General features: G+C 40.9%; 1 protein-coding gene across 2 annotated transcripts in view; it reads right to left on the reverse strand.

Annotated features, from left to right (window-relative positions):
* Positions 1 to 12,907, reverse strand: part of adcy6b (adenylate cyclase 6b) — a 70,351-nt gene extending 57,444 nt beyond the window's left edge. The window contains exons 1-3 of one of the 2 annotated variants that reach the window (XM_058409645.1): positions 12,750 to 12,907; positions 10,487 to 10,699; positions 9,450 to 10,296 (exon numbers count right to left, since the gene is read on the reverse strand). In XM_058409645.1, coding sequence (XP_058265628.1) covers positions 9,450 to 10,295 — 846 coding nt within the window. In that variant the 5' untranslated portion in view covers position 10,296; positions 10,487 to 10,699; positions 12,750 to 12,907. The remainder of the gene's footprint in view (positions 1 to 9,449; positions 10,297 to 10,486; positions 10,700 to 12,749) is intronic. The other variant, XM_058409646.1, reaches the window with a different exon arrangement.
* Between the last annotated feature and the right edge of the window lie 216 nt (positions 12,908 to 13,123).

Here is a 13,123-nt window from a genome sequence, read left to right on the forward strand (position 1 = left end):
GATGTCATGATCAATCAGACAGTTTAACAGTGAAAAGCTGCAGAACTGTGCAGGAGACACAGTATGTGTTAGTGCATAGAGCTTAATGCGAATTTCTCCAAGTTGGCAGGATGACAAGCACATCTGGAACTGAATATTATAACACAAATACAAAGTCACAATGTTTAAAACGTTGCTTATGTAATCGTCTTTTTTTTTTTTACTTTTCCATTTTAACACTTCATTCTTTCACTGGGATTTTCATTCGCTCGGGTTTCTGACTTTGGACATGTCATCTCTTCCTGTGATTCCACAGACGTATCACTTTGAATTGGTGTGTGCCGAAAAATGACCTGTGTGTGTGGTGTGTGTGTGTGTGTGTGTGTGTGTGTGTGCAAGAAGCCACACCAAACTGCGCTGCTCGATTCGGGCTATACGTTTATTTATCTTCAGCAAATACGTTATCTGGGTCAGGGCTGTGGTTGATCTGGAGTCTATCCCAAGAACACTGGGCGCTAGACAGGAATATATACTGTATCTGAGACAGGACACCAGCCTATCACGGGGAAGCACATGCACACACACACACACTCAATCACACATATGCTTTCACATCTATGGGCAATTTAGGGCAGCTTGTCCACTGGCATGTTTTTTAGAGATGGGAGGAAACCAAAAAATACCAGAAAGAAACCCTTGTGAATAATAATAAGAAACTCATGCTCAGGATTGAACTCTGGATGCTGGAGCTGTGAGTCCTGACTCTCTACCTGCTGTACCACATGGTTCAACCATATAGAGGTGTACATAGATTGCCTGGTTGCCATGGGCTACTATTGATACAGTATTATACAGGAAATGTTCATAAGTGAGCATTATTTACACTTGTGAGCCATTAAACTCGCAGACCCCGTCACTCTCATAACGACAAACAGGTTCTGCTGTATTTCCTTTCCAAATTACAGAAAAAAGTTCTTAAAATCACGTTTAAGGTTGAACAATAAACATCCACATGTCACTTTGAGAGGTCTCTGTGGAAAACTTTTAATTTGGCTGTGTGACTAAACACACACACACATACAAAGAGCAGAAAGAGGCCATCCGTTCACTTTCTTAGTCCATACAAGGCACTGTTAAGGAGAAATCAAAATAAAAATCCACATCCACATATGGCTACGAAGCACACCTGTCAAAAGAATTAAGCGCAGCACCACCTCGCTTTCTGTTTAGTGTACAACAGACTTGTCATGGAGAGCGGAGAGCAGAGAGAACAAGAAAAATGCAGTGGGAGAATGAGGGCCAGTAGCATAGGCGGGATTTTTTTTTTCTTCCTTGAAGCACGCTAGTCAGATTCACTGTCCCCATTTTTTCACTCCAGCACTGTTTCACAGGGTCGCCGCAACACATTCCATCACATTCACCCCGGCACGTCCTCACAAAGGATGCTATTGTCTCCTCGGACGTCGCCGACGAACGCCTTGTACCCTCCAGTGCGAGAGAAAGAGACAGATGCTCTTGATGTGCTCTCGGCAGATAAGCGGACTTCCTCGGCTTAGCCGGTGTCGGCGTGCGACGCCTGCGAGACGCATGTCCCCCCGTGCATGCGGACGTGCACGCACCATCCCACGCTGAGTGAACAGGCCTCGTATTCACAGAGAAGGATCCAAAGCCTGAATGCCTTTTCATTAGCTAACACAGTGCTTTCATTTTTCACAGAAAACAGTGCAATTACAGCACCATGGCACTCTAACATGCAAAGATCACGCTGAACTCAGACGCACGCGTGAAAATGATTAAAATGCTGGCTGCTTTTTCTTTTTCGCCTAGCCGAGAGCGGAGTCACGCTGAACTGATTAAGGCCGCGCCGTCTCCTCGGGCAGCAGTGATGATGAGTGCTTGTGTTTGATGTTTGTGACATGATAAGTAGTTAAGCACAGATGTGCAGATGACAGAAGGTAAAAAAAAAAACAACAAAAAAACACCAACGTTAGTGACCAAGTAATGAGATATATAGAAAAATATAATTCCGGGTTATATTGTGTAAAGCCGTGACAATCCCAATGAAGTTTCATTTCCTGGTACAAAATGTGCCATATTTGTGCGAGGCACATATTTGAGAAGGTTCTAGAAAACGCTTGGTGTAAGTCAGTGGTAATTGTTGCGAACACTGCATCATACATAACGCTGTTGGAAGATATAATCATGCGTGTGCACATGCGAAAAGGTGGTTATCTGAAGTTTTCAGGGAACCTTTGATACATATGTAATAAGCACTAAATACATATTTGACCTAGGTTTTGTCTTTTTGTTCTATTTTGTCTTATTTCCCACACAGGCTTGAGCCTTTACAGATATCTGCGATGAGATAAAAAAGTGCTGACACTAAAAAATGTGTGTTTTTCCAAATAATGAACACAATAATGGATTCAGAATGCTGTGGTCAGAATCAGGATACAGGCCCAAATCCTACACATGCTTAAAATTTTGTATTAAAGCTGCTTGTCCATTGTTAAATGTGCTCTAGAAATAGAACTGAATTGAATTAAATCACTTTGTTGGCTTTATAGTGTCTTATAGATTTGTTTGTTAAATCTGTTTACTATTGTTTTAATGCTTCTTCCCTTTGTGCCGCACAAATGCCTCACATTCCAGACATGCTAACTGGTTTAGCTAAAGAGGGCGGAGTCAGCGTTCAGTTATTACCGCTGTGTCTGCCTCGAGTCTAGCTGGGAGCTAAATTGCTCTTTAAGCTCTGCACATCTGAGCGACAAAAGACAAGATAAGTAGTTAAGCACAGACGATGACAGGAAGATAAAAAAAAAAACAACAACAAAAAAAAACAAAAGGCAAATGCTTTCGGAGATCTGAGGTCATTGTCGCTATTGTACGTAACACAAATATTGCCAGACGTTAAACACCTCGTTCTCGTTGAAATGTTTTCAAATCCTAATCACACACTGTACGACAAAGCATTGTACGGCTGAGCATGTATAAATATATATAAAAACAATTAATAATACGTAAATAAATGCAGACTAATGCAAAATAAAACAGAAGGTTGGACAAGGATAAATATACTGATAAATATACGTCCTGCTCTATTCTATGTGTTAAAATGTTTTATCCAGCTCTCAGAGAACATTTCTTATTTTTATACATTTATTTATCATTTCAGATCACAAACTGTGTCGAAATTTTTTCCTCTCACTGGCACCCATAAGGGGGAAGTGGTAGCTTAGTGGTTAAGGTGTTGGATTACCGCTCAGAAGGTTGTGAGTTTGAATCCCAGGTCCACCAAGGCCCTTGACCCTGAGTTGTATAAAATGAGATTAATTGTAAGTCCTTCTGGATAAGGGTGTCTGCCGAATGTAAACGAAAGAGGTTTTGTTAGCAGAAAAATCACATGCTTATGCCCTATTCTTCATCATCGTGTAGTATAATTAGTGAGGTGTGTTCATACTACGTATTCTAACTCAAAGAAGTGACCTTCAATCCCTCGGATGATGCATTTATTCAACCACTGAAAATAAATAAATAAATAAACAAACAAAAACACGTTAATAAGCAGCTTCGTTTACGTAACAAAAGAGGGGCGGGGCTACCAGGCGCTGGCGCTGGATGAAAATATTTTATTTTTAATATCTGACGATACTCCGGTGAACTAGACGCCTTACAAATGTTTTAAATTAGCCCATGTTGTGCGATTTATTTTTCAACATTTTTTTAAAAATTCACCTTAATCTGCTAGCTTTGTCTCATTACATGTGACTAAGTGTTTTTTATGATCTGGAAGATGTTTCCTAGTGTTCATTTTGAGGTAATACTACCCTTCTAAAACTCAAGCACTAGAATAGTAGAGTGCATAGTGCAAGTGCATAGTGTGTCATTTGGGACATAGCACAAGACCTAGATAAGAGCTGTTCTGGTGGCTCCTCTACCTTACTAACACACTATACACTTTCATTAAATACACTGTCTGTAGATACAAAATAAATATTCACCCTCCCTTGAACTTTCCCACATTTCCGTAGTGTTGAAAATGTGACCTGAAAATGGGCTCATACTTCATAAATCCACACTAAAATACCCCTTGATGTTGAGGTCAGAGGAAAAATCGATATAGCTCCTCTTCGCCGAAGACCCTGGAGGTTGTTAGAGAACATATACAAACAAAACAAAAGTTCCGGGAAAGTATCAGTCAGGGTTTGTGTATAAAAACACTTTAGAAACAGAGCATTATTAAATCCATTTTTTTTTTTTTTTTAAATCTCTAAATGATATGGCAACCGAACGTTAGTGACCAGGTAATGAGATATATAGAGAAATATAATTCTGGGTTATATTGTTTAAAGCCATGACATATAATCCCAATGAAGTTTCATTTCCTGGTACAAAATGTGCCATATTTGTGCGAGGCACATATTTGAGAAGGTTCTAGAAAACGCTTGGTGTAAGTCAGTGGTAATTGTTGCGAACACTGCATCATACATAACGCTGTTGGAAGATATAATCATGCGTGTGCACATGCGAAAAGGTGGGAATCTGGTTATCTGAAGTTTTTAGGGGACCTTTGATACATATGTAATAAGCACTAAATACATATTTGACCTAGGTTTTGTCTTTTTGTTCTGTTTTGTCTTTTTTCCCACTCAGGCTTGAGCCTTTACAGATATCTGCGATGAGATAAAAAAAAAAGTGCTGACACTAAAAAATGTGTGTTTTTCCAAATAATGAACACAATAATGGATTCAGAATGCTGTGGTCAGAATCAGGATACAGGCCCAAATCCTACACATGCTTAAAATTTTGTATTAAAGCTGCTTGTCCATTGTTAAATGTGCTCTAGAATAGAACTGAATTGAATTAAATCCCTTCGTTGGCTTTATAGTGTCTTACAGATTTGTTTGTTAAATCTGTTTACTATTGTTTTAATGCTTCTTCCCTTTGCGCCGCACAAATGCCTCATATTTTAGACATGCTAACTGGTTTATCTAAAGAGGGCGGAGTCAACTTTCAGTTATTATAGCTGTGTCTGCCTCGACTCTAGAGCTGGGAGCTAAATCGCTCTTTAACCTCTGCGACAAAATAAAGAAAAAAACCCACCATGAAAGCATTGCTGTTTCAGTTAACTTTACTGATAGGACCGATCGCTTTATCTGCCTCCTCAAAACAGCAACCTGTATAATCAATGTTACAGATTTAACTTGTGTGTCTATAGGCTAATTAAAACAAATACTACTACTGTTGGCAGTCTGAGCAGCCATGTCGATATGAAGTCATGTGCTGAACTGTGCTGGGGTTGAGGTTGAGGACACCTTGACGACTTTCCAGGTAAAACGTTGAGGGTGTGGTTTCCATGTGAGGAGTTTTAGTTGAACGCAGCACAAAAAGGTTCTGGAAAATCTTTTGAAATTCTCTAGCTGGAAAACCAGCAAGCTATTAACAAGTTTTGCTGTTTAACAAAAAAAAAGGACTGTGAAAATGCAATATTTTGTTATTATTGATTAGTATTTGAATATAATAATAATAATAATAATAATAATATAACAATTATTATTATTATCTAATAAATAAATAAATAAATAAAAATAAATAAATAATAATAATAAAAAACACACCAACAATAATAACATGTATTATTATTAATATTATTAATATTAATATTATTACTGTTCTTGTTCTATTTTTATTTACTTATTCATTAAACTTTGTTGTTAACCAGTCCGCCCTCTCAGACTTCCTGCTGATCCGCACTGCTTCCTGCATTGCATGTCACAGCTCCTGTATCGTATCGAATCCTCCCTTCCCCAACCCAATACCACAACAAGCACAACATCGCCCATGACCAGTGGACTTTACTCCCTGCATCGATCGCCTGCGGGGCTGGAACTTGATCCCAAATGTCTATGCTGAAACTGTGGCAGGACACGCTGTGGGACACGGGGACAGTCAATCAGCAGCCAATCCCCTGATCCATTTCTATCATGCTGGGTAATAAGCAGAGAGCTCACAGCTCAGCTTTCCAGGGAAAAAAAAAAAAATCTCCAAACAGCACAAGCTTTAGTAAATTCATGATTAATAAATCAGCAGCCCAAGTGCTCGCGGTACTCGGGTTTGCGAGATGGAGAACCAAAAAAAATGAAAAGAGAATAAAATCAAAGTGAGCTGTTCTCATTTCTGATGTGCAACGCAAGACCTCGGCGTTAATTGGCCCTTATGGGACCCAAAAAAAAAAAAAAAAATCACCTATTCAGGATTTCTGGACTCGATCACTTACCTGTATGTGTGTGTGTCTATTACATGGCCCAAAGCCAACATAAGGATGATTTATCGCAAGTTTTTGATATTGAGATGTCAAGCTAAGTAAGCACGTTATGAGGAAACCCAATCTCCTTTGTCTTCAGATTCGTGATCAAACACAATAACTCTGATTATTTACACGGTTTAAAACAAGCACTATGTTTTCTTCTCCTCCAGCAGTTTCGCTAAGACGCTTTGTTTAAACTCACAGTGACACACTGACAGTGTCCAGCTGCTAAACATGCTGTCTGACTATTCGCAACTAATTTTAGCCCTTAATAGTGAAACATGTGTCTCATCTGATTTGCATACAATGACACAATACCAAATTACATGACTCATGTTCAGATTGCATAAACAGACGTGTCGGTAAATAACTCCAAGCATCGAACGGTTATGGTAGGTTAGCATTCCTGTGGCTTGATCGTTGTTAAACCGCTTACTATAAATACTAAGGTGACAAAAGGGCTATAAATACCTCTTATACTTATTTATTAGAGGTTGCCTGTTGCATAAGACTGTGGTGTGTATGTGTGTGTGTGTGTAGCTATATATCTTGTTTTTTTTTCACAGCACATATGGTAATAAATAATTACAAGAAGGGTTCAAATGAAGACATTTAAATGAGTAAGAAGTCTGTTAGGTGCTGTTCACCATCCACTCATCAGTCCTTTTTATACTGTTTCTATCTCAAATGCCTACAAGGAGAATTTCGGTGTGACACTCAAATTTTTCTGCAGACATCCGAAGGATGCACTGGACATGGTTACTAACTTCTGTATGGTTCCTTGAGAAAATCCTGTACATGGTCAGAGCTGAAAACTACATAAGCTCCTAAGCTGGAATCTTTTACACGAGTCTCGTCCAGGAGTGAACTGAAAGCGCTTGAAACGGCGGTCACCTCTGAGAAGCGGACGAGAAAACTGCCAAGGAAAGATTCCAGCAAATGTACTGACCGCCGGTGTCTGATTCTAAACTGATCAGGCAGGTGTCTGTTTCTCTACCGCGTGTGGCTATCCGACAACTCGATCTGAGCGTGTGGGAGGAAATCCCACTCAGCTACGAAGACATCTTCATCACGAGGGAATGATCTTTGCAGCAGGACAGACAAGGGCGAGATGAAAAAAGGAAATAAATATATTTCCTGAGTCGTTTTGATGCACAGTGCTATATTTTGGCTAAATCCTGGTTTGTTGTCTGTTTTTGGCTGCAAGAATTCAGCCACAGCGACATCTGAAGGGTTTTCCCAAACCTATCAGATCTCTTACATAAGCTACAATTGAATTGAATAGCGTAATATTATACAAAATATGTGCGTAGGTAAACTAAAAGCAGCATTTTATTTGTTGTATCGGTCATTATATCTAGCTGTGACTGGGAAGAGGTAGCTCAGTGGTTAAAATGTTGGGCTACTGATCAAATAGTTGAGAATTTGAATCCCAGGACCACCAAGTTGCCACTGCTGGGCCCTTGAGCCTCAATTGTTAAGCTGTATAAATGTAATTCGCTCTGAAAAAGTGTGTCTGTCAAATGCCATAAAAGTTGTAGCTAACCAGTCCACCACAGAGACCGCTTCTTACTTTTAGATCTAAATATTCATGACAAGGAGAATCCTCCAAGTCTTTGAGAAGGTAAGCTAGACAAGAGTACTTAATATATAAAAATAACTACCTTTTTTTTTTTACGATTCCCTGAAAATGCCCAGTAAACATTACGACTCTACAAACCTCAGTTCCAGCCTCCTGACTCTTCTTGCCAAACAGCTGTTTTGAAAACTGACCCATCCTTATGGTTCACAGCTGCCTTGCAAAGTGATGCTGGATGATTCGGATTGGCGTCGGAACTGAGGATGTATAACCTATCGAAAGGTCTGAAAGCTATCGGGTTGTATAATTAACTAAATAAAAACAGGGTTTAGAATCAGGACTAAATGACAAAACTGTTGTTATGGGTCTGTGTGCAAAACTGCGAAGCTACAGTTTATTTGTGAAATGTAAAGATGAAATGTTTTTGAATACTGTTTTATACTAACTTATCAGAGTTTGAGGTATTCTGTGAGTGGGAGAATATAAACGATCTCTACACTATTGCTAATACTGTAATTGAACACAGATAGAAAAAATATTACATAAGACTGTGGCATTAGTGTGTGTGTGTGTGTGTGGCATACATTTGGGGATATATTACTTGTTCTTTTGTATATACTGAAATACTGTAACATTAAGGTGTATAAATTAGGTAGCTGGCAGGCCTAAAATCCGACTTTTTCCAAATCTAACCTTTTATGTTTTTTTGCATGCAATTTTGCGTTAAAGAAATAAACCGATTAATGCTTCCTAACTGCAACCTGAATAAACCGGCGTTTCATGGCGATACAGTTTATGATTCTTCTTGACCTGACTAGCAGAAACTGACCTCTGAGTTGCTTACGCCGTTGGAGCAGAGCAGAAATGTGAAGTCCCTGGGGCTTGAGGGTGCACGTCTGCATCCAGCCTCTACACTCTACAATTAGATTTTGCATACGGCGTTCACGTTTACTATATTTAGTAGTAAAAATAACCATCTGGCTGACAGGCCAACTGACAAGTGTGTTTTCTGTCTGGTCTCACTTTACTGTGTGTGTTCACTCAAACGTGAGCATCTATGACAGTGTTTATTTTGGCTAATGCCCAGTGTATATAATGGCAATAAATTCAGTGCAAAATGGTATTTACTTGTATTTGCTAGTTTTGTTTGATAGTCTGTTCATTCTTCTGTTATTATAGTAAAATTATGCAAGCACCATGTCATTGTCAACTCAATGGCCATTCGGATGTATGATTCACATTTCATAACTGAATTATTTGTTTTACGGATAAAACAATTTAGTCAGTTAGTACTTGGGTGTAGCAGCTTGTATATATTGAATTGCTGTATAGTAATTAGTGTACATTCACAAAGCCAGCAGGGGAAAAAAAAAAGCGACCTTGGCTGAAAAGCTGCTGGATTTTCAATGTCACCAAAACTGTTGCTTCTCTCCACCTACACCACTATTTCTAGGAAAACAGTGAGCGTGGGCGGGGAAAAAAAAATTGTTTCACGCCCACCCCAATTAGCAAGATGCTGCTGTTCTGCCATATGTTATGCTTGCGCTTGCATAACAAAAATGCATGAAGATCATTCCCACTTACCTGCTTCCAGAGGAAGCTGTCCTCCTGGTTGAGTTGCCAGGCTGTGATCAGGTGGATGGAGGAGAGCGCCATTCCGCACAGCACCGCTGCTGTCATGCGCACGGGCAGCAGCGTGTAAATGATATAGACGAAAAACACTGAAGTCCAGACGCCCTCGGAGGCACTGCGAGGTTCCACCATGAAGACGCCGAACGCCTGCACCACCACCAGGACCGCCACCACTAGGTAGCTCACTATCCACATGCAGTCCTGGTGGAAGCCGGTGCGGTTACACACCACCATCATGGCCAGGAAGAGTGCCATTGCTACACAAAGTACCGACACGTAGATGACATTTACGTCCTGAGTCCTGTACACACAGTGAAATGTCAGCATGAGGCCACACACGAGCACAAGCACACCCATGAGCATGGTCAGAGAGCTCTGGTTCAACCGGAAGAAATAGCGCTGGTAGAGGCGCTCCAGTTTGGCCGACTCGAACTGCTTGGACTGGAAAACATGCGCGAGCTGCCACAGGCATCCTAAAACAGCCGTGCCCACTTCCCTGTCCTCTTCCTTCTCGTCCTCCTCTTCTTCCTTCATCCTCTTGGATTCACCATCCTCGATGGCTAGCTCTCCTTTCTTCCCATAGTGGTCCTCTTGCCAGACACAGCGTGTGCTGAAGGTGCTCGCGCCGGCACCGGCTCCCGTGTGGGGCGGAGCTTCGGCGGCTTCAGGGTCGGCCAGGCAGCTCATGTAGCGCTGGCGCCAGTCCCTCTTACGCCACCGCTTACGGCCATTGCGCTCGCCCCACGCCGTCTTGTGCTCGTCGGCACGTGTGACTAAAAAGCCACTGACCCAAGACATCCTGAAGGAAACAGAAGGTGAAAGGTAATGAGCGTGTTTCAAAGCAGCAGTGCCCTTGAATTCGTAATTCTCAAAATTAAATGCATTTCAATTGGATCAGAAATGTGGCTTTCTAAAAGCATGACGCATTTTCAGAGACCAGGAAATTAAACTTAAACTACGGATTAGCGTTTTTAAAGAGGTCACATTACCTGCTTGGCTTCCTGGTGGTTTTGCAGTGCTGCCTTCCTCAGCCAGGTCCAGCATTTAACCCTGTTTACAGAGCTGAGGGTAGCAGCTTGGTCTGAACACACACAGGGTGTGACTGAGAGATCCAGGACACCGAGTTAAGCAAACAGTCAAATAACACAAATAACACGAGTGAGCTGAACACCGATGGCTCCGCATCTCCGAGCTGCCCGAGTCTGTTTGTTCGATAGAGAGATAACAGAGACAGGACAGAGCATAATATTAGATCAGAGCAAAGAATGCTTTACAAGATGTGTGTTATGAGTAAACATGGTGAGTTGCTGTCAAATACAAGGCTAGGGGAAAAAAAAAAAAAAAAAGTTCTCATGGAGTTCTCGTTCCCACCATCAAATTACGCTATCAGCAAAACACCATAGATCACTCACAGCTGTTTTGACTTTTAAAGATTTTCCCTAAAACGTCCACAAGATCAAATATCGCATACAGGAAGAAATAAGTATTTCCTTGCTGGATAGGCAAGAGCCAAGAAAATAAATGCCTTCAGAACATTTTGTATTGAATTTCATATTTTTTCTTTTCTTAAAAGGGGCTGGATGGAATGTTACAAAAATAGCATTCTTACAATAGCGTGAAAACATGATAGCGGTTAGCTTTGCAATGTTGAGCAAACACATGACATTTAGTGCTACACAAAACATATGTGTATACATTCCTACATATACCGGAGCATAGAGTGTAGCTACATGTATACATACAAATATTCTCTCACTCTCCCTCTATATATATATATATATGTAGTGGTACCGTTATCTTACACATGGAAACATGGACACAGGGCACGTTTAAAAATAACAAATGGGTGCAGGCAATTTGGTTTTTTAGAGTAAATCTTTGAAAGAGTACTACATTCACCTTTCTGTTTACAAAACACATGCAATTGATACGTCAAGGTGTATCTTAGAAGGTACCACTCCAACACTGAGGACAGCACAGTTTAGTACCTGTTTTTCACTGAATGCATAATTTCAGCTCTAAACATTCCAAACTGGATATTTGTAGATCTGAACTGTTGATAAAATGTGTCTGTATCCTTAAAATGTTAGCTGAGGTAGTATACCAGATCCATAACTGTCAAGGCAGGGGCATGTGATTTTATTTATTTATTTATTTATATTTTATTGCATTCTAATATGAGAGGGAAAGTTGGCAATAATTATCAATAATAGTCAAAATATCATGTTTTAATACAATTTCACTGATATGAAGAAATGGACTCCATGCATATCACATAAAGGTCTACTGATAGAGTCAATATTTATTTCCTAGTCGAAGGCAGCAGAAAGTTTGAGAGCCTCTGCACTGGATAGTGGACACTCTACTAGCAAAAAAAAAAAAATGTGGCCAATGATATCGACATTCAGATCAATGATCGGGTCCCAGGTCCCAACCAGTATTTATAAAACAGCAACAATGACCTGCTATCACAACCCTGCTATTAAAGTCATTGTTTTTCAACATGCCCCCAGTTCTGCCGTGCATTTGCTACTATTTATGATATTAAATAGCAAAACAAAGCTGTTCAGGATTGTGTTTTGAATCAAGCTGCCTAGCCTGAAATCCTAGAGTGCATCTTAAAATGCATACTACATTATTAAAGAGTAGGAGGGAGGTTCATGTTCAGTGCTGTGTGTACTATTTTCACGCACTATTCAGTACGCTAGTATGCGGTCTAGGACACAGGCTCAGACTTCGGCTCGTAGACTCTTGTAGATATATATATATATATATATATATATATTTTTTTTTTTTCTTTAGGGAGGGAATCAAATTCGACATCCATGTAGACTAAGAACAAGGACGCTGTCTGATGTCATAGTCTAGAAAAGAAAAACAGACCCTTGCAGACTGGATGTGTAGCTACAGGACATGTTTAAAGGGAAAATTCATGGCGCTGTTTCAGATTCCAGCTCCCAAACCAGCGCGCGCTGACGCTTCATCTAGAACCCAGAGATGTTGAAGCGGAGTGACACTAAAGCGCCATCGTGTTCTCTGTGTTCTCTGCTTCAGAGTGTGTGTGTGTGTGTGAATATTCAGTGCAATAGGAAATAGCCTGTGTTGTCCCTGATAATGCTGCTGTAGCTGCTCACTGAAACGCCGCACCGCAAAACAAGCACGCACACACATAGACACACACACATACACATAGACACACAACATGTACACAGCTAATGTAAGCTATAAAGACACACACACGCTGTCACTCACCACGACGCGCTTCGGTTCAGCAGCTCACCGCGTTTCATGTCTCAGATTCATGCCACAACCCGGTCACACTCCGACTCGTGCCCCGTACGCTCTTCTCCTACGGTTACAGTGTGCCGCTGGCGCTCGCGCTCTGTCGTACACCGCGCAAGTCCGGTCAGCTCTGCGCTCGCGCAGCTTGGCACAAATCCCGCGCGCCACCTGGTGGCGTGCACGCGCGTGAGCGACTACATGGACCGTGTGCTAGAGACTTTTCTTGGGAGGCCGTTCAGGGCGAAACGCAGTGAAACACACACACACACGCACGCACGCACGCACGCGCGCGCACACACACACACACACACACACACACTATTTACACAGGCTGTAATAATAAT

The sequence above is a fragment of the Hemibagrus wyckioides genome, linkage group LG15 (assembly GCF_019097595.1).
Source record: "Hemibagrus wyckioides isolate EC202008001 linkage group LG15, SWU_Hwy_1.0, whole genome shotgun sequence".
Classification (NCBI taxonomy): Eukaryota; Metazoa; Chordata; class Actinopteri; order Siluriformes; family Bagridae; genus Hemibagrus; species Hemibagrus wyckioides.